Source organism: Mytilus galloprovincialis, chromosome 4 (genome assembly GCF_965363235.1).
Source record: "Mytilus galloprovincialis chromosome 4, xbMytGall1.hap1.1, whole genome shotgun sequence".
Lineage (NCBI taxonomy): Eukaryota > Metazoa > Mollusca > Bivalvia > Mytilida > Mytilidae > Mytilus > Mytilus galloprovincialis.
In genome coordinates, this window is record NC_134841.1 from 26,030,225 (window position 1) to 26,052,884 (window position 22,660).

The following is a 22,660-nucleotide window of genomic DNA, read 5'->3' on the forward strand; positions in this document are numbered from 1 at the left end:
GCAACATCGTCTGCTACTGTTGGGATACCACAATAAATGGGTCATATACATGCTCTTTCAAAAGTTTGTAAAAGTGAATTTATAAAAATCTTATAGACTGTTGTTGACCAGATACCGCCTTGTCGTACACCTTGTTGTTCCTCTATTGAATTTGAAAGCAACCCTTTCCATTTAATCTTTGATTTAAGATTTTCGTACCATCTTTTAAAAAATAACCAATTGTTCCCCGTTAAACCAAACTTGTGCATTTCTCTCATCAGGCCAAGATGCCAAACAATGTCAAAAGCTTTCCTTGCATCCATTAAAGCCACACATAGTGGTGATTTTGTCTTAATTGCTTGGATTATAAGTTCAGTTAAAATTAAAGCAGCAATAATAGGCATTTCTCCGGAGGTAAATCCTTTTTGGTCCTTTTTGTAGTTTATTTTGGTTTTTAGTTACATAGTTTTAATCACAATTTAAAAAAAAAAATTACGCACCTCAAATTTATTTCCAAATATTTTTGATTTTGTTTTTGTAAATATATATATAAAGGCCACGCTGCGCAAACAGTAAATATTCTTCAAATCATTAAAGGACTGCTGAAAACCTGAAGTCAAGAAGAAGAGTGTTTTTATTTAGCGGGAGAAGAAACGTAACTCTTATATATCATATCTAAAGTACGCATGTCTGAAATTTATGACACATGATCAGAGGTCAAGGGCGTACATCAAACCTGGATTAGACTGAGAAACTTGATAACAAAACAATTCATTTTCCAACATGGACAGTGCAGTTACTGCATTGTGTTTCCTATTATTTGTAGGGACAGTTATTTCTGGTAAGTAGGTGTTTACATATGAACAAAAGGAACACTTTAATGATGTAATTTAAGGGTAAATGTCGACATATTTGTCACTTGTCTCGTTCGGATGATCAGCTGATTCGTCCATGGCTGAATAATTTATCCGCATTATTGCTCTAAAATTAAAAGTGACTGTGGTTACGTGCCCTTTGCTTAACCCACGAGCACATATCTGATTGATTTATTTTTTATTCTATACGGCTGATATCCTTTCGTTCTCAGACTCCTGTCTCCATCAAACTTACCAACACTGGCAACAGACTGAACTACCTACATCAAAGTACTACATGTATTTATCAGGTTGGGAACAAACCCTTTATACAGGTAGAGGGGGTATATATATTTGTTTACACTGGAAATTGGGCATGAAAATGGCAAACCTGCATTTTCTGGTTAAATTTGCTATAACCTGTATGAATGTTTTTATGTATCATTTAAGCCTTTTTATTTTAGGCCAAATAAAAAAAATATGTGTTTCCTATTATCCTACGTACCCTCGCTTTTTTTTTAAGCTAAAATAATAGCTACGTTCAATTTTTTGGGGCATTTTTCTATAAGAACTGTTAAAGTCAGAATGTCCCTCCGATAGACTCAATGTAAATAAAAAAAAAAATCCTACCCTATTTTATTGAAAAATGTGGTTCATGTAATAGAAACCACACCAGGCCTCAACAATAACGCTTGTCCAATTGTCCGGTATCAGAGGGAAAAAATGTCGGACAAGTAAAAGCTGAATCAAGCTTTTCCCTCGGGACAAGTTCAATTATTTTGCAGAAAATAAATCTTAATAAGGCCAATTAAAATTAATTGATAGATTTTCATCCCCGCCCGCCCCTCTGAAATCTTCCCGCCCCGATTTTTTTTATTTTTGAAAAATATACGATTTCCGGATTTTGTTCATTTCCGTTACCGGTAACCGTCGATAATTTTGTTTCATTTAAAACTTTCTGTTTCAAATTTCGGTTTTCGTGATTAAGTCGATATATTCTACTGATCTATGATGACAACACAATTTACCGAGAATAGAGATTGAATACGAGAAGGTCGTGACATATTCGGGTTACGGGTAATACGCTGTGTTCAAGAACGCAAATCGCCGTATGTCAAAAATGTTTGTGAGTAAAACGCCTTGGATTTTTCTTATTTATACAATGGCTTTGTGTCAAGAAATTTGGACTGTGAATGAAACCCAAAAGCGTTAGAATCATGGAACACATTGATACAAAAATCGTGACTGGAATAAAGAAATTGACACAAGCATGATTGAACTTGTTAGCTTGGTGACCGTATATATTGAGTTCAGAAAGTCGACAAACATACGCATTTCTAATTTAATAATTTATAGCAAGCCCTTAGATTTAGATCTAGCCATGCCTTTCGTTTTTTGTAGACAAACAGCACACATCCTCTGTCCCAATACCCACGATAGAGTCGTCTAACAAGTTTATGTTCCACATTGTAATTATATTTGCATATTAAGGACCAACCCTATTATTTCAACACTGTTTGAGTGTTCGTTTTATTTTGTACTTATCATACTTGTGTTGCATACCAATACATTTGCATCATTTTATTAGAACAACAACAAATTGCTCAGAACGCAAAATAAATTTGGTGTAAGTCATCCAACTGAAGAGAGCATTTCTCCACGTTTCTGCTGTTTACTATAAAATAGGTTTCTAAAGCGGCAATTGCATGTAGAACAGTGGTTGCCAATCAGAGAAATGTATTTACGAATTTGAAAAAGCGGCACCAGCATAATGGAGTATATGTGTCTCAATTGATACGTTACTCTAGAGCTAGCTCAAAGTACGTTGGTTTTGTTGAACGAGGAATGCTGCTTTCTCAAAAGCTGCTAAGACAGGTCTGACAGGGCTATGAATCAATCAAATTAAGGTCATCACTCGAGAAATTTTATTGTTGCCATCATGATATCTGATATTCTTCGTAATAACCTTCCATCATTACTGAACTGAACAAAGAAATAACACGACCGGTGCCGTACACTTTGCAGGAAATGCTTACCCTTCCGGAGCACCTGATTACATCTCCAGTTTTTAGTGGAGTTCGTGTTGTTTCTTATTTATTATTTGTAACTGTTGATTTAAATGTCTTTTGGTTTTATGAGTCTTTGTTTACTCCTTGGTTTTGATTGTTATTGTCTTATACACTATACCTTATGCATGCACATATTTTTACATGATACAAGCTTATTATTACAATTGCATATATGAATAACACGTGACAAGAAGTTTTCATATGAAATAAAATTTAAAAAATAAAATCCTCCCACCCGCCCCATTTCATTCAAAAATTTGGATGAAAATCTACTAATTAATTTTAGTTGGCCTAATCCAACTTTGATGAACATAGTAATTATAAACAAAAAACAAGGAAAACAAATATTAATTTTACATGTGTCTGTATTCTGTTTATTCAAATGCAAAACCATTTTCTTCTTCTCTTTCTACTTGCAATCGATAATTTTGAACTGGTTCTTTGTCAGGTACATTTTAAAATGTAAAAGGATACTATTCTCGGAAACCAGTCTAACTGATCCGAATCAATGATGGGATGCCCTTGCTTTGTAGATAAGGTAACTTTACAGGACAGTTCTCACCTAGACAGGTTAAACTCCAAGTTTAATAGACAGTTTGGCACCGTAGGAGATATATTTAGTAGACATGATTGATAGACAGTTGTAAATTTCTGTGTCATTTGGTCTCTTGCTGAGAGTTGTCTCATTGGCAATCAGACCTTATCTTCTTTTTATCGATTGTATTTGAATACACTTTTTTCAACTTAGAAAAATATACATTGTAGGATACAAATGTCAAACGAGTGTACAGGCCTATCAGATGGTGCCTTATGTGCAGAGTCTGATGAGACTAGCATTGATGAAAACTAGAACCTAAGTCCTGTGACATGACTAGATTCAGTTGTACTTGACTCATATTTTTGAAAAGTATTCAAAAGAAAAACATCAAATTTTCACGGTTCTATTGTTTAAATTCGTTTTGTTCCTTTAATCAACTTAAGATGTTAAAAAAATTTGGACAAGTAACAATTTCATTCGTACAAGTAAGTTTTGGTATGTACAAATGAACTTGCCCTACTGGACAAGTTGAAAAAAAAGTTATTGTAGAGGCCTGCACACATATTAATTTTTTTTGGCCTTATTGCACTTTACTAAAAATTGGGATGCCAAGTTTTCAGCTAAAGTGACAGAACATTTAATCTATTGTGTACCTTTATAATCTGAACACTTTATCAGCATCAATAGGGACAGTTGACCTTTAGATTTTATGTCAAATCTAACAATAGAAACCTGATCATTTATATTAGACACACATGTAACTGAGTGGAAAATAAAGGAAAAGTACCAGTGCCACTACAAGCAGGATTAAAAATGCAACCCCAAGGCCTTACATGAGTTCTCTAACCAATGAACAGATTAAGAAAATGGTGTTGACTCAACCAGTCAGACTATACATGTACATGTATCTTAAATTATACTCAAAATTGACAACAACACTTCAAATGGTCTGCAATTTTATTTGCTATGGTCAACATGTTTTGCCTGCAAGGCAGGCTTCATCAGGACAATTTTCATACAGAAATTGATTACTGAAGTACTCAAAGTGGAACATTGAATTTGACGTTGTCATGGTGTGAGAAACAATTAAAAGTGAAAGTACACAAATGTAGCAATATAGGTTATAAATAGATAAGATAAATATAAAAAAATATTTATAACATCCTCATTAAAGTTGACAAAACAATACACATAAGACATGTAAGATATAACTGTACATTTCTAACAAGTTCTTCTTGTTTCGGTTACATTGTATATATATTCACTTTAATTAATTTAATGTGTTTGACTTTCTCAATCATGATCTGAAGAAAAACGCTAGCTATACTTTACACTGACCGTGGTATCGCATATTTTCAGCTTGATATATTATACATGTACATGTATATGAAATACAGTGAAGTGGTTTGACATCCTTGAATTTTGTTTTATTTTTATATCATCAAGATCCTGGATTTTGCATGTTTTGTACTGTCATTTTTTTGTAATTTGACTTTCAGCTAGCCAAGAAATGCCAAGGTTTACAAGGAAGCGATGCAAGTGTGGTTAAAACTAAATTCTTTGGTACAACTGCATCCTGTACTATTTAACATTTTTTTGTAGTGAAAATGTTCTCTATATTTACTGGTAACAACTTGACTGACAATCTGTATTGATATTAAATCAATTTATATACATGTACATCAGTCATGTACATGTATATAGCCAGAATCTGCCAGATATACAATGTAGGTGAAGGTGTACATTAACCTATGAATTTCCCATTGTGATAAATTTATCTGATATAAATCAACAGTTGTTAATTCTTCATTCTCCAATATTCTTTCTCTGCCTCTAAATGATCATCATATGATCATCACTTGGGAATTCCAATTGACGATTCACATGTAAATGAATACATGTACTAAAACAAAATGAATAATTTGTGACACATATCAACAATCTGTAGTCCAGGGGTATTTAAAACAAGTTATATATTGCTTTAAGCCTTAAAAGTTCCTTAACAATAATTGAAAAATCTTCATCAATCTTGAAGTGACATTCTGCCATTTTGACAACTAAATGCAAAACAAAAAGTGGACCCAGACCAGTTATAAAGCCAGTAACAGAGAGAAGTATATATCTGATCATCATATTCATTGATATTTGAAAATAAAAAGTAGATCACTTGTGACTATACACTTTTATGAATTAAACTTGTGCTGCATACATTGTACTTGTTTAATCCTAGCTTTGCTAAAGCCTTGAATAAGTTATCCTATTTTTTATTCAACATGTTCTAATAAAGTAATTACAAGAGAGGCGAAAGATACATTTTTTTTTTATCAAAGAGTCACTAGTTGGAAACAAACTAACAATGCCATGGCACAAACTGAAAAATAATGAACAGACAAACAATAGTACACATTACACAACATACAATGTTACTATTATGTAGAAAAACTAAAGGCTAAGCAACAAGAATTCCACTGAAAAAGGATATGAAAATGAAAGCCATCTACAACTTTAAAAAGTGTGCTACTGTCATGACTGTACTGAGGTTTCATTTATTTTTGTGGATCAAGGATCACTTCCATTTTTATGGATATATGATTTCATGGTTTTGCCAATCATGATCATTGCATACAAAGTTGTCTTACCCATTGTTAGCTTATAGAAAATTTGTGATTCGTTGAACATTTGAATTTTTGGTTCATGTAGGCCTACTGTGTCAAGGAAACCTTAAAAACTGGTATCCAACACTATAAATAATGAATCAACAGTACCTTTTAACATGTTAAGAGAGTTTGATCATGTTGACGATGTTGATTGAGAGTCAATTGCAATATAATTCAAGTTGTAAATAGATACGGAATTTATAAGTTTTTGCTTGTGTTTTATAGTGTACATACAATGATATATTTGTATCACAGATTATAAATGTTATATCACCTCTCCTTAAAATTAATTTCTGAACATATACAGGTAAATATAATCAACAGGTATCTGTAAATTGTAAAACAGATCATGTTAAATAATATAATCATATTTGTTAAAATAGACATTTCCAGGATATGTTTTATTCACTGGGTTTAACATTTACAAGGAACTTATACGTACAGGTTTGGGGTGAACAGTTTAGTGCATTGTTATTCTGTATTAATTAATTTTCAGAATGCAATGTACATACATGTTTATATAAAAACACCTCAAAAGTTTACAAAACAACACCAATAATTGATCATTAAAAAAGGAATCAATAAACATGATAAATGTAATTAGCTTTGAATATTTCAGACAACATGTACAGATATACTTCATCAGTATGATTATTATGTAAAATGAATCATATCAATCTGTTTTGATTTAACTATAACAATCTTGAACTTATACAATTAAAAACAGAACACAAAAATGCTTGTACAATTCTATAATTAAAAAAATGACGTTCTTTGTAGGTTATTATTTATATACTTCTAATAAAAATATTACTGTGCGATATGAACTTGCCTGGCAGTGGTACATTTCTAAAATTTCAAAAGTGATGACAGTTAATTAGATGCAAAAAGACTGCATAGAAATACATTCCCAATAACAGCACTGACCGATCTAGGCGGGCATATATAATTTCAAATTTGACAACATTAATTAAAGTAATAACAACAGATCTAGATTATTATGATAGAGGCTACATATTTGATTAAGCATCCCAAGTAAATACCAGTATACATCCCAAATAAATACCAGTATACACCCCAAATAAATACCAGTATACATTTTTTTCGATGAAGCAAACCCTTTAAGAAACTTAGTTAATATTGTTGAATAATAAATAAATGAACTAAGTTCAGAGTGTACTTTGATATGCTGAAACATGCTGTGTATTTCGATTTTGGATATAGGAAAGTTAAATTTCAAATTTTTCAGGTCTTTGACCACATTCCTTCAGAAACCTATGCATGCTGAGTCAATGTTTAATCCCAATCTAAATACAAATTAAAGCTGTATCACGCTTGAATGTAGTGTCCATATTTACCCCAGCTGTTCAAAACTAAAAAAAAATTCCTGAAAGTGTTTTCTTTTTGGTCATTTTGTGCTGTTAAAGTCTGAATTTCCCTCACATAGACTCTTTGTAAAAAAATCTATATAAAAAAATCAAACCTACCTACATTTTGTACATGTCTGACCCTATATTTGTTTTTTCAAAGATGTACATATAATAGGAAACACATGTATATTTTTTTTGGCCTAAGAATGGTCATTTACCTGAGACATTCTATTAATAGATTGATTCTATACATATATATTTACATATTTTGCAGGTGAAATAAAAATAATTGATGATATACCATCACCATACAGATTGATAGCAGGGAGTCCGTTTTCATTAACTTGTGAATATGACGGAGGAAATGTTCCATCAATGATGTCATTTGAAAGAGATAGCCATACGTTAGGCCCAGAGTTTGATAAAATGACTGAGACCGTTGGGAATAAAGTGATCTTGAAAATATCATTGAACACATTAAACAGACCAAATGGTGCAGAGATTGGTGATGGGGGAGAATTTACTTGTAAATATGGATCAACAAACACTTTCACACATACTGTTGATATATTCGCAGGTTAGTAGGTTCAGACATGATACGGTTGATATATTGAACATGTAAGAAGGTTCATACATGATATTTTAGGCTCAAGTTGGTAGGTTTAGACATGATACTGTTGATAAATTCTCAGGTTAGTAGGTTCAGACATGATATTGTTAATATATTCTCAGGTTAGTAGGTTCAGACATGATATTGTTAATATATTCTCAGGTTAGAAGGTCCAGACATGGTACTGTTGATATATTCTCAGGTTAGTAGGTTCAGACATGATATTGTTAGTATTTTCCTTTGGAAGTTACATCGTAACTACAATCCCCTTTCCTTTCATGAATGTGACCTACCGAATTAGACTATTTACCGGATTTGTTATCACATAAGAAACATGACAGGTGCAACATGTGGAGCAGGATCTGCTTACCCTTCCGGAGCACCTGAGATCACCCCTAGTTTTTGGTGGGGTTCGTGTTGTTTATTCTTTAGTTTTCTATGTTGTGTCATGTGTACTATTATTTGTCTTTTTCATTTTTAGCCATGGCGTTGTCAGTTTATTTTTGATTTATGAGTTTGACTGTCCCTTTGGTATCTTTCGTCCCTCTTCTAGTACTGTAGGTTCAGGCATAGTTAATATATTCTCAGGTTTAGTAGGTTCACACATACTGTTGATATATTCAAATGTTAGTAGGTTTAGACATACTGTTAATATATTTTCAGGTTAGTAGGTTCAGACATGAAACTGTAAATATATTCTCAGGTTAGTAGGTTCAGACATAATACAGACTTATATTATACAGTTGATATATTTGCAGGTTAGTAGGTTCACAGATACTGTTGATATATTCATTTCTCAGGTTAGTAGGTTCAGTCATGATACAGTTGATATATTCTCAGGTTAGTGCGTTCTCACATACTGTTCAAGCAGTCTTCACACATAACTACAAGTTCTACAGCCATGGCTTGTAAAATTGCTGTAGGACTTGTGAAATTCTTCTGTACAAGACAACAGAATCCAACTAAAAATTTGGTAAAATTGAGCTTCAGGCTTGTGGTTTCAAATGTTTATCGTAAAGAAATGGTTTAAAATTTTAATAGGATAATATGCAAAACTTTTACTAACATGTTTTTCAAAATTTTTCAGTAACACCAACAGATGCAGTGGTACCTGTGAAAACAGAGAAAGACAATACAGAGAAATCTGTTGAATTAAAATGTGAACCACAGTTTCAGGGCATGTCACCAGCACATGATAACAAATACACCATGGAATGGTTCAAAGGTGGAAAACAATTGTCTAAATCACCGGAGGGACGGTACAAAATAGACAATAGTAGTCTGACAATTACTGCAGCTAGTAAGCAATTATCTATTTTCATTGCTTGTATACCAAAGCTCTCCTTATCATGTTTTGTCTTTCTACATGTATTTGTAAATAATATTGATTTCAGCCTGTTAGTCTGGCAGTCTGTGTGTTTGTCTATCGTAAAAAAATGTTTCTGATTTATGGTACCACCATTTGATATAAACATTTCTAAATTTCTTTTCCACTTAAACTATACAATCATTTTGGTTTTATTGCCCCAACCCTAAAAGATGGAGCATTAAGTTTTACCATTGTCTGTCAGTCTGTCCTCAAATTGGATTTCTGTTCTCTAACTTTGGTTTGCCTCAACCAAATGTTATGAAACTTATACACAGATTAAAGTTTGAATTGGGTGGCCTCAATTTTACCATTCTTGAGTTATGCCCCTTTATAGCATTTAAATAAAGTTATGGCTGTTTATGGAAATATTGCTGAATTTTTTGTTTCTGTTCCCTTACTAAAGTTAGCCTCAACCAAATGTTATGAGACTCATACACAATACTTATTACCACAAACTCAGATCAAATACAAATTTGAGTAGTGTCTCTTTTATTGTCTTCTGTTATCATCTGTGTCCAAGGAACATATCCCCATTTATTTTCTTTCACTTTATTTTTAACTCTAAAGAATAAGTAATTGAATGAGGAACAACTACACAAAATTTTCTCTTTATTCTCACTCAACTGCCTACCCAGTAGCAGTAATGAAACACATTTTCATGTTGAACTTACTTGCAATAACATTATTAAACATTGATATGTTCATGTTGAAATAACATTCTAAATCAAACTGGAACGTTCTTTATTGAAAGCTGGACAATTTTGACACATAACATCAGGCCCGTAGCCAGGAATTTCCAAGGGGGGGGGGGGGTTGGGGGTTCATTGGACTCATGAACTCGACTTTAACAGTCACAATTTGAACAAAACGTTGACTTTAACAGTGCTTATTTGATTTCAAGGGGGGGGGGGGGGGGGTGTTCCCTGACTATGGGTATGAACATACAACAAGAATTGTGTGCCTCTTATATGCAAACATTTCCTCCTCATGCGCGCTATGGTTATTAGGCCAATTAAAATTAATTGATAGATTTTCATCCCCGCCCGCCCCTCTGAAATCGTCCCGCCCCGAATTTTTTTATTTTATAAAATTTACGATTTCCGGATTTCGTTCATTCCCGTTACCGGTAACCGTTAAAATTTCGTTTCATCCTCAAAGCTTCCTGTTTCAAATTTCGGTTTTGTACCTCAAGTAAATCTGACAAAAATAATTAAGTCGACCTTTCCGCTGCTCTATGATGACAACATCATCTTCCGAGAGTGAAGATTGATAACGAGAATGATGTGAAATATTGGTGTTAAGAGAAACACGCTGTTTCCAAGACTGCAAATCACGGTATGGCACAAATTTCTGTGATTAGAAAACTGCGGACTTTTTTATTTATGCAATGACTTTGTCTCAGGAAATTTAAACTGTAAATGATACCCAAAGTGCAAGATTCGTGGAATCCATTGATACAGAAAACATGACTGGATTATAGATATTGAAATACAAGCACGAACTTGTCAGATTTATGACCGTTTATTGAATTTAAAAAGTCGACTAACATATGCATTTTATTTATGCAAGCCCTTTGATTTTACCCATGGCTGTCTTTTTATGTTGACAAACAGCAAATGTTCCAATACACCCAAAAAGAGTCATTAAACAACAACTTTTTTTTATTATTAAGTTCATGTTTTACATGATAATTATATTTTCATCTTGCATATAAAGTACCAACCCTATTATTTTCGACTCTCTCTGAGTTTTCATTTTATTCTGTACTCATAATAATTGTGTTGCATACCAATGCATTTGCTTTATTTTATGGAAATACAAACCATTGTTTAGAAACCCAAATACATTTGGTGTAGGTAGTCTAACTGAAGTCTGAAGAGAGTATTTCTCACACGTTTTTGTTGTTAAATTTTTAAAGCCACAATTAGATATATTTATTTAAGGATTTGAACAATTATGTAAGATTCCTCATACTTGTGTATATAAAAAAGAAGATATGGTATGATTGCCAATGAGACAACTCTCCACAAAAGACCAAAATGACACAGACATTAACAACTATAGGTCACTGTACGACCTTAACAATACATGATATAAGCTTATTATTACACTTGCATATATGAAGAACTCGTCACAAAACATGCAAAAGGGTTTCATATGAAATAAAATTTAAAAAATAAAATCTTCCCACCCGCCCCATTATTTTCAAAAATTTGGATGAAAATCTACTAATTAATTTTAGTTGGCCTTATTCTCTATTTATAGAACGTTCTGATATGGGAGAATACCAGTGTCAGTGTTCTCCCCAGGCCGTTTTAGCGTCGCGGTACCGCGATGCTATAATTTTTCACCGTGATGCTATGATAATTCCCGCGACGCTATAATTATTTTGAAGATGCTATTTTACCTGTCCTCAATTTTGAACTTTCATCTATTATTGATTATAATTAGTGTTGTCAACGGTTAACCAGTTAACCGATCGAACGAGCGAATACCGAATACCAAAATCGCTAACCGGTTAACCGGACTTTTTTTCAATTTTGGTAGATTTGATATAAATTTGTATTGAAATCATTAAATAGTGATGTTTTATTGTCGTGGTAATTAATTAGACAGATCATTATCAATTGTCTAGTATATTGATTGCTATTGTTAATCCTAAAAACATAAAATTAATTAGAACTTGTCTCTCAGCTCGGGGCAAGATCTTAAAGAAACATAATTAGTATACATGTTTTTTTAACAGTAACTTTAAATCAATAATGCGATTAAATATTACGATTTACTTCATTGGTTCGTTTTTTATCTAATTTTGTGTAGACCTACATCTACATGTGCAACCTCCGTCGTGCAATGCTTAGACTAGTCTTACTTTAAACGAAATGCTATCTCAAAAATTGTGAAATGCAAACCAATGGGAATGTACTCAATGTATACGCGATACGAGTAACATGCTTGAAGAAACAAGCAAACAAAGCAAACAAACAGGTCGTATGGTGACCTATAGTTGTTAATTTCTGTGTCATTTTGGTCTCTGGTGGAGAATTGTCTCATTGACAATCATACCACATCTTCTTTTTTATAATTAATCATTTCAAATTGAAACACACCACATTATTTTCGGAGACAAGAGAAAAGTAAAGAATATTAGGTTTCAGACATATTCAATTCTACGAGATCAAGAAGTTTTTTTTTATTTTTCAATCTGAAGTTGGTACAGACGCTATAGTTGATACGGTGCATTTGATTATTAAAAGTCAAACTTCGCCAGGAATCCTCAAAGACAACCTGATAATGCCAAAGGACAATATTCAATTCTAAAAGCGTAAATTTATGATTTGGATGAAAGGTTGTCAAATTGACACTCATACCACATCTTATATCTATGTGTAGGGTACTATTGATAAGGCTTTCAAACCCCAATTTAAACTATACCGGTTAACCGGTTAATCGGTCGAACGATTATCCGAGTAACCGGTTAGGCAAAAGTGTACGATTTGACAACACTAATTATAATCATAAAAATTATATCACCTTTAATTGTAATCCCTTTAAGTCGGACACTAAAGGCAATTAAGAGATTAAATAGCCAGGTGTTAATTGCCCTCAGGGTGATAACTGATTGGATGCGAATATCCCAAGCTGACACTTGTGACATGACTAATACCACGTGTCTGCAATCACCAATTTCGACATGGAAAATGCATTCACAAAACAATTTGAAATCTACGTAATTTCAAAGATTGAAACTAATTTTTTTTTAAAAAGGTCGTTTATTTGTGCAACTCTCCAAAAAATACCTTCTTTTTCTTACGGCAATACGTGAGCGAGAATTTTGGTTTTGAGCTAAAATAAGTTTTATACTTCTTTAAAAAGTGATCATAATTGGCTTAACTTTATGTTTAATCCATTTAATGCATTAAAAGCGTCTTATTCATTCTCAATCTCTTGTCAAACAATGTTTATTCTCGGACTCATTTTTGTAATTTTTTCTACAGCCGCCATTGCACATTTTTGTATTAACTACGGATCGGAACTGGACCAGATATGACAAAAATCCGCATTTTCACGATAATGACAACAGATGGACAGTAGACAGAAAAAATATATATACCAATAGAGAAAACTACACATTAACAGACTATTTGTTAGATAACTTTGTTAAAAATACATATAATTTTGATGTAAAGATAAGAAACAACTAGGACTAATTCATTGAGTGCCATGAAACAATGAATTTCATAAACATGATAAAAAAAGTTTTTAAATTGATTTTTTTTTGCTACTTTTGCTGCTTCATCTTTACTTAATATAATATAAAAATAGTTAATTTTGTGTACTAGATATTTAGTTTTGTATATATACAGGTTGCACTATAATGAACCATTCATTCATTTGACTTATTGTTGGGTAACTGAAACCACATATTTATTTTTATTTGGCACAAGAGGAAAACAATAATTCTGTAACTATAAATGAATTAAGAAAACATAAACTGAACACAACTGTTTTTGTGGTTATAATATAATTGTATTCTCAGTTATGAATTGAACAATATAAACTAAAACATTTAAAGGAAATGGAGCATTAACGCGATGCGACAAATGACATTAAAAAAAAAATACAGTTAATTTTTTTTACACAAAATGTGATGCTATTCAAAATTTCTGGGGAGAACACTGAGTGTGTTTGTATTCCTCCTCATGCTATGGTTATTATTTTCTATTTACAGAACGTTCTGATATGGGAGAATACCAGTGTGTGTTTGTATTCACAGATAACAATGACAGAATTAATCAGACTGTTCTATTGAAAGGTATGAGCTAAGTTAAGGTGGTACCTAACACTACAGGGAGATAACTCTGTAAAATCAGCTAAACGTTTTAATAACGTCGTGTAGTTAAGGGAATATTAAGCATCTAAATGATCAAAATAGGAGTTTCTCAAACTGCTATATAACCAGTGTAATTTTTCTGATAAAACGGTTGGTTCAAATTTTTTGAAATTTTCATATTTTTGTCAAAGGGTCAAAGTAAATATTTTGTCAAAATTTTATGAAAATTAAACGAGCCAAATTAATTTTAGTGAACGTGTTGGGTACCACCTTAAAGGTGAAAAGGTTGATTTTTTATTTAAGTTATTTTGATGAAAACATTTGGGATAACTATACCCATTAAGTCTAGAAAAATCAGAAATCCATGAAAAATAATGAACCCACAGTGATATATTTTATCATTTTTACTTAGGTACTGTCCATGCAGGTACATACTGCCTTTATTTAAAATGTACTGAAATGAAACTTGTATTTTTAATAGATGGGGATGAGTAAATTATTGCTTTTATTGAGATTGGTTGAAAAAAAAATGCAACAAAATTACCATCCTACGCTTTTCAACTGTTAACAATGCAGATTTATATTTATAAAAGCACAAATACAGAATCTAATATCTTGATTCTGAAGAACAGATTAGTTTTAAAAACAAAATGTTTCCTTTATAAAAATATTCTTTTAATCAACCAAAAGTACTGTTAATATGGTGCCATGGACACATTCTCCTTTCTTTTTATGCCCCACCTACGATAGAAGAGGGGCATTATGTTTTCTGGTCTGTGCCTCCGTTCGTCCGTCCGTCTGTCCGCTTCAGGTTAAAGTTTTTGGTCAAGGTAGTTTTTGAAGAAGCTGAAGTCCAATCAACTTGAAACTTAATACACTTGTTCCCCATGATATGATCTTTCTAATTTTAATGCCAAATTATAGTTTTGACCCCAATTTCATGGTCCACTGAACATAGAAAATGATAGTGCGAAGTTCAGGTTAAAGTTTTTGGTCAAGGTAGTTTTTGATGAAGTTAAAGTTACATCAACTTGAAACTTAGTACACATGTTCCCTATGATATGATCTTTCTAATTTTAATTCCAAATTAAAGTTTTGACCCCAATTTCAAGGTCCACTGAACATAGATAATGATAGTGCGAGTGGGGCATTCGTGTACTATGGACACATTCTTGTTTTATATTGCATAAACATATTTATGTCATGATCATGATGATCATTATGGCAGCCATCATCGAAAATCTCCAATTATGTGTTTTGATTATTTAAAGGAGCTCCAATGATTGACAAATCATTTCCCCCGTCTAAGAACCTAGTTCAAGGAGATGACTGGAAGATCACATGTAAGGTGACAGGATTTCCTTTCCCAGAAGTCTACTGGTTGAAAGAAGGAGAGCCACTTCCTGATGATAATAGAATCCATATTGAAGATGATGGACCTTATGTGGGTGCCAAACTCCTTATTTACAGCTTGACATTTGAAGATCAAGGAGACTATGAATGTTATTCCAACTCAACCACTTCCTTTAATGGTACCTCGGCTATAGTTAAATTGAGGGTCAAAGGTAACACCAACACTTATCTTTATACAATGAGTTTTATTTTTATTATAAAATTTATTTCCTACAAAAAATGCAAGATCAAAGGAGATGAATTTCTGAGTTACAGCTTCTGTTTAGAGGATTTTAAAATCAGCAAGTTTCAAATTCATATAGGAGTGTAAAAATTGTACCTGTGAAGATTGATAACAAGTATTCAAATGATCTTGCACTTAGAATTCTTCTACACCTGTAGAGCTATTTATTTGTGTAATTGAAAAGAAATTTAACATGATAATAACAATGCTACCCATTCTTGGTCACAGATAGAAGTTTACCCTGGTTGAACAACATACACTACTGCTTCAAAGAGTACCTACTTCTAAAAAGCTTCTGCTGTCAATCATACACATATATAAGATATGAAACACACAAAAAAGAGGGGCAAAAGATACCAGAGGGACACTCAAACTCATAAATCAAAAATAAACTGACAACACCATGGTTAAAAAAGAAAATAAACAACAGACAGACAGAAGTACACAAATCACAACATAGAAAACTAAGACTAAGTAACATGAACCCCACCAACAACTGGGGGTGATCTCAGGTGTTTAGGAAGGTAAGCAGATCTTGCTCCACATGTGGCACCCCTTGTGTTATGAGGCTCCTGTCTTTCAAATATGTGTATAGAAATTGGGTGGGCTCATTTTTTCCGTTTTTCCGTTTATGGCTTTTATATATGGAATCTTTTTAAATCTGTCATTTTGTTCTCTAACTTTAGTTTGCCTTAACCAAATGTTAAACTTTTACACCTTGCTTATAATCACAAAACTGTTTAACTACGTGAATCGTGGAAAGTGTATATTTACAAGAGGGGAGTATCTGAGACCCATAGCCACATTCTCCATTTATTTTGTATATTACAGATCGTCTGGCTGCCTTGTGGCCATTCCTTGGAATTGTTGCTGAAGTAATTATTCTGTGCATCATTATATTTATCTATGAGAAGAAGAAGAGCAAAGAGATGGAAGATGAAGTTGACTCCCCAGCCACTGACGAGTATGTTAATTCTGTAGTTATATTACATGAGGCTTAACAAGTTTAAAAAGTTTATTAAAGTAAAGGAAATATAAAATGTTTAGAACTTTCAAGTGCTGAAGACTGAAAATGAATGAGATGAAAATTAAAAAAAAAATATTGAAGTAGTTTTACAAAATTTCCAATAATTGAAACCAAAGACATCTTATAAACAGATTTCTTGAGTATAGAAACAATTGTGTCAAAATATATAGGTAGTTCATAGAACATAAAGACAATTAAACATCATTTAAATTTTTCATTCTAATTTTTTGCAGTGCTAAAGTTCATATAGACAGAGATGATGTCAGACAAAGAAACAACAGAGCCTAGAGATCTACCTCCATTCATTCTTCAGTCATTCCCAGAATCTATAAATAGCCACTGATACATGGATCTAGTTAAAATTCATGACTACATAATTTAAATATACTGAATATTCATTACAGTTTTGGTGCATGTAAACATCAAGGAAATATACATGTAATTTTGCCTTTTAAGATATTGTTTTATTGTTTTATTGAAGATGAAAGAAAACCAATTATGATCTCATCAATTTATATATAGTGTGCTATGAAAGGAGGGATTCCCTGAATTGTTATGTATATGACATTGCCATTGTTATAACACAAGGCAGGGGTGTGATTTAAATCATACTTATAGTGATACACTAGAAAAACACATGTTTTCCGTAAGTGTGGTTTAAATCTTGAGTTTTCTATTTTTTTTTTGATGAAGGCTAAAGCCACAGATGTAAAAATACATCCATTTGAATATTTATCATGCTTAAGTATCATTCATGTAAACACAGTAAAAATTCAAACTGTATAAGACAAACAACTGTACCTTCTAAGTAGATAGGTTTATTTTTGGAACAAAAAAAGGGAAACAACTTTCTTCCTGAAGATAAAACACTTCATCAAGGACATCAGAATTCCTGCTGTATACACACATGAACTTTGACTGTGTTTACATAATCATTTTTGTAGACATTCAAATTGAATTTGTTTGTTTATACTTAATCATGTTTACTATTTTTACATACATCATTGAAATGTAAATGCATTGTTACACGCTTTTTTTTTTTTAATTTCCACCTCTTTGAAGAAGATGCTGTTTAACTTTTGAAAAATGTCTCCTCTTTAGAAAAAAAAACCCTTCATTTAATATGTTAAACTTTGTGCCAAATGTGCAGTTATCCAAATTTTTGTGTTTTAAAAAGATATTTTTTTAGTTTTCTTTAAAGAGGTGGACTGATTAATATACTGTTTTATATTAACTGAGTAAATCAGATGTGTAGAGTGTATTATTGAATGTGTATCTCTTTTTTTATTATTATTTCGAGATTGAATGCTTATGGTTGTTATAGAAAAAAATATAACCAGATAAATGTATGTAGCAAAATGAAATAGAGAGCATGAATATTTTTTAGTTCTGTCTAATAATATATGCTATATCTTTAACAGATAGTGCTTGTTTTGAAATCAACACAGAATTATAAAAAAAAAATAAATAAAACTATACTGATGATGACTAATAGTGTTAAAGTAACTGTCATAATCTATACTCCGAAAAATTTAGTCACACCTTGATATGTACTTTTTGGTATTGTTTTTTTAATGTTTTATAACCAATTTAAGGTTTTAATACTTTTTGACAGTCCTCAGTATTTAAAACTGAGAGAACAATTAATTGATTATAAAAATAGTGAAGTCCATATGACCCCTAGTAATATTTTATATTCATACTTTATAAGCATTTTTAAGATTGTTTCTTTCTGCCTATATATCATTCAGATGCTATTACACAGTGTGTAAATATTTTATTGCTTATGATTTTAATAAATGTGAGTTCAATTAAGTCTATGAGACATTTGCAATATGTGAGAGTGTAAGAAAGAAAGGCATTTCTTTTATTTTTATGTTGTCTGTGTTTTATAAAAAAAAAAGGTACTTCAACATTAATTATTTGTAATAAAGTAACACTTTCTCTAAATGAGAAGGTTATATAAAAAAAAAGTACTTTAAATGTTAAAAGCTTAAAATAATGCTGTCATGCAAACATTTTGATAGCTGGCAGATAAAACAAAAAAATGATAATTATAATACAGATCATCAGAAATTTATAAGGACAAACTTTAGTTAAAAGTAACAATGTATTGCATGTTTAATTTAACAGGGTTTGTTCATCTGACTGAATAAATCTTTTATTCATTTGATTTTAATTCTAGAAGTAAGATTTTGTAAGTCTGGATGTTGTTACAGTTAAGTGCTATTTCAATAATTCTTAATGATTTATATTATCCGTGCAATGTTCTCACATGTATAGTGTAGTCATTATTATATAGGGCAGTTTATGGGTGTATATTAGGTTGGTTTTATATAAAGAAATGAGGGTGAATGACACATTTTATTGTGTAACTTGTAAATATATATTGGTTGAGAAAGTGTATCAATGATCTTTATGTGAATATTTGATAAAAGAAGTAAGAAATATTGATTTAATTAAACAACTGTAGGATGCCTGAAAATTGAAGATCTGGTTCTTTTGATCTTTGGAAAATTTCTATCGGTATAAAGTTTATTGTTTCTAAATTTCATCTATCATGACTAAGGTTTAAACCTACAAGAAATTAAATAGTACAACTTATTTTGTCAATCTTTGTTGAATTGTACTTGTACATGTGTTGTTATAAATATTCAGAATTTGCTTTAGAATTAATGAGTACATGACTTTGAATTATTTAAGGGATGTTAATTGTGATAATATCAATAAATTGAATGTACCCACACTATCTTGTTATTATAAAGCCTTTTTCTCCATACTAGGTCAATGACTTTCTCAATGTAGATTGTCAACAGCATGCTGATGAAAAATAATGAGTGCTATTGTTTTCACCTCTAAAGTCACATGGTTTGGTATAGATATGTCAGTGTTATTTACCAGTGTTTGTGTTTGTACAAATGTTGTTGGTAATGAGACTTATTCTTCCTATGTTAAGAATGCAAATTATTTGTTTAAACTGAGGTTACGAACTAAAGGTTAAATAATTTGAACTCTTTTGAAACTTCCCAACACAGCTAATATCTTGTCTGTATTTATTAAAAAAACCAAGAGTGGGGCCTTTGGCTGACAAACTAGGCATCATTTGGAATTGTACATTACAAAAGGAGTCTTTCCTAACCATTTCACAGACAGACTACCAGCAATCCTTCAGAAAACAGTGTTAAACCTTGTAAAATATTCCCAAATCATTTAAATGCATAAACTTTGTACTTCTTTTTGTGTGTTGGAAACAAAGGGTTTCTGTGAGATGATATTAGTATTCATTTTTAAGTCTCCCAAACAAAGTTTGGAGACTTATTGTTTTTGCTCAGTTCTTATTATTTTTATTATTATGTCACCCGACCGACAATGTCGGGTGACATATTGCTTTTCCTCTGTTTCTTTGTTATTATTATTATTCTTCCAACTATTTTGTCCGCCACTTTTCTCGGAGCCAATGGAACCAATCTTAATGATAGTTAAGTATAATAGGGAACACAAAATTTCGGGTTGCAGTAGGGTCTAAGACCATAAAAAATGGCTGCCGTTTCCATGGAAACGGAACAATTGTGAAAAATTCCACTTTTTGGTTTTTGTGAATAATTTGGAGATGCTTAAACTCAGAATCATTATATTTTGATACAATGAAGGTGCCACCCATATACTGGTTTTGGATGATTTTGGCAATCATTGGAACTACTATGTTGCCATGGAAACTACACCAAAAATTTCAAAATTATGAAAATGCTCCAAATTTTTTGAAACTTTCACATAACGATGAGCAACTTTGGTAGATGTGGAATTTGGCGTTGGAATTTCCAAAATGTCTGCCGTTTCCATGGAAACAATGCAAAAAGGTCAAAATGCTCCAAAAACTTCCGGGTTTGGTGAATAACTTTGGTATGCTTGAACTTAAAATCATCAAATTTTAATGCAATATAGTTGTCCACTATATCCAGGTTTTGAATGATTTTGACAATCATTGGAACTACTGTGTTACCATGGATACAGGGTCAAATATTTCAAAAATTTCAAAATGCTCCAAAATTATTGAAACTTAATATGATTGTTGACTGTCAAGACTGCATCACACTTTTGAAGTTGAAATTTCCAAAATGGCCACCGTTGCCATGGAAACTGCAGATATGTCAAATATTTTCAAAATGCTCCAAACTTAATGAAACTTAATATTATTGTTAACTGGCATGTATAAATGAGACTTTTGACTTTGGAATTTTCAAAATGGCTGCCGTTGCCATGGAAACAGAAGAAATGTGAAACTTTTGACAATGCTCAAAATGTACTGAAAATTTACAGAAAGATATATGGCAATGCGTTGATCTGCATTCACTGTTAAATTGTTTTCAAATGGATGCCGCTTAGTGGCAATAGGGGAAGGGTGACATCCGCTATTGCTTGCAATGGCAATTCTAGTTCTTCTTCTTTTTCTTTTTCTTTTTCTTCCGCCACTTTAAAAAATGAACTTGTCCGCAGCGTTTCTCCAAAACCACTTGTCAGATTTACTTAGGGTTTCATAAAATGGTAGACTAATATGTCTAGGTGAGCCATCAATCTTTCGTTTGTGCATTGGGGTCTATTAAGGGGTATTTTGGGGGGTAGAAAGCAGGGAGGGTTTTACTATAGAACCCTATGGGATTTTATTTTCAAAATTTTTTAAATTAATATAACTTGAAAACTATAAGTGATAGATACATACAGTCTTCAGAAATGATAATAGGACAATAAAATAATTCACATGAAATATAGGGGGATGCCCTGGGGGGTTATCCCCACCCCCTTCAATTTGAGAATGTGCTATTATCTTGTAAACAGTCCAGATCCCCACCCCTAAACCATATATATTCTTGTGGGGGACAATAAAACAAATCAAATGAAATAAAAAAGAAGTCCCTGGGGGGTCACCCCACCCCCTCTTGTTGGAAAACTTTTAAACGGTCCAGATCCCCACCCCTAAACCATATATATTCTTGTAGGGGACAATAAGACAAATCAAATGAAATAAAAAGGAAGTCCCTAGGGGGTCACCCCACCCCTTCTTGTTTGAAAACTTGTAAACGGTCCAGATCCCCACCCCTAAACCATATATATTCTTGTAGGGGACAATGAAACAAATCACATGTAATTAGATGGAAGTTCCTGGGGGTCACCCCTACCCCGTTCAATTTGAGAATGTACTATTATCTTGTAAACAGTCCAGATCCCCACCCCTAAACCATATATATTCTTGTAGGGGACAATAAAACAAATCAAATGAAATAAAAGGGAAGTCCCTAGGGGGTCACCCCACCCCCTCTAGGTTGACAACTTGTAAACGGTCCAGATCCCCACCCCTAAACCATATATATTCTTGTAGGGGACAATAAAACAAATCAAATGAAATAAAAGGGAAGTCCATAGGGGGTCACCCCACCCCCTCTAGGTTGAAAACTTGTAAACGGTCCAGATCCCCACCCCTAAACCATATATATTCTTGTAGGGGACAATAAAACAAATCAAATGAAATAAAAGGGAAGTCCATAGGGGGTCACCCCACCCCCTCTTGTTTGAAAACTTGAAAACGGTCCAGATCCCCACCCCTAAACCATATATATTCTTGTATGGGACAATAAAACAAATCACATGAAATTAGATGGAAGTTCCTGGGGGTCACCCCCACCCTGTTCAATTTGAGAATGTACTTTTATCTTGTAAACGGT

General features: G+C 32.4%; 1 protein-coding gene across 1 annotated transcript; it reads left to right on the top strand.

The window, feature by feature from the left end:
* Nucleotides 1–668: 668 nt before the first annotated feature.
* On the top strand, nucleotides 669–19,689 carry LOC143071707 (basigin-like). The gene is made up of 7 exons (XM_076246199.1): nucleotides 669–820; nucleotides 7,742–8,044; nucleotides 9,165–9,377; nucleotides 14,179–14,262; nucleotides 15,552–15,845; nucleotides 16,748–16,880; nucleotides 17,177–19,689. The coding sequence occupies exons 1-7, from the start codon at nucleotides 763–765 to the stop codon at nucleotides 17,229–17,231; spliced, it is 1,140 nt and encodes a 379-aa protein (XP_076102314.1). The 5' UTR covers nucleotides 669–762; the 3' UTR covers nucleotides 17,232–19,689.
* Nucleotides 19,690–22,660: the final 2,971 nt, after the last annotated feature.

Excerpts from the sequence above, each read along its gene's own strand:
- LOC143071707 (XM_076246199.1), top strand. The coding sequence starts at position 763 with ATGGACAGTGCAGTTACTGCATTGTGTTTCCTATTATTTGTAGGGACA. Across the intron at positions 821-7,741 it reads TGTAGGGACAGTTATTTCTG|GTGAAATAAAAATAATTGAT; the intron begins GTAAGTAGGTGT and ends CATATTTTGCAG. Across the intron at positions 16,881-17,176 it reads GACTCCCCAGCCACTGACGA|TGCTAAAGTTCATATAGACA; the intron begins GTATGTTAATTC and ends AATTTTTTGCAG.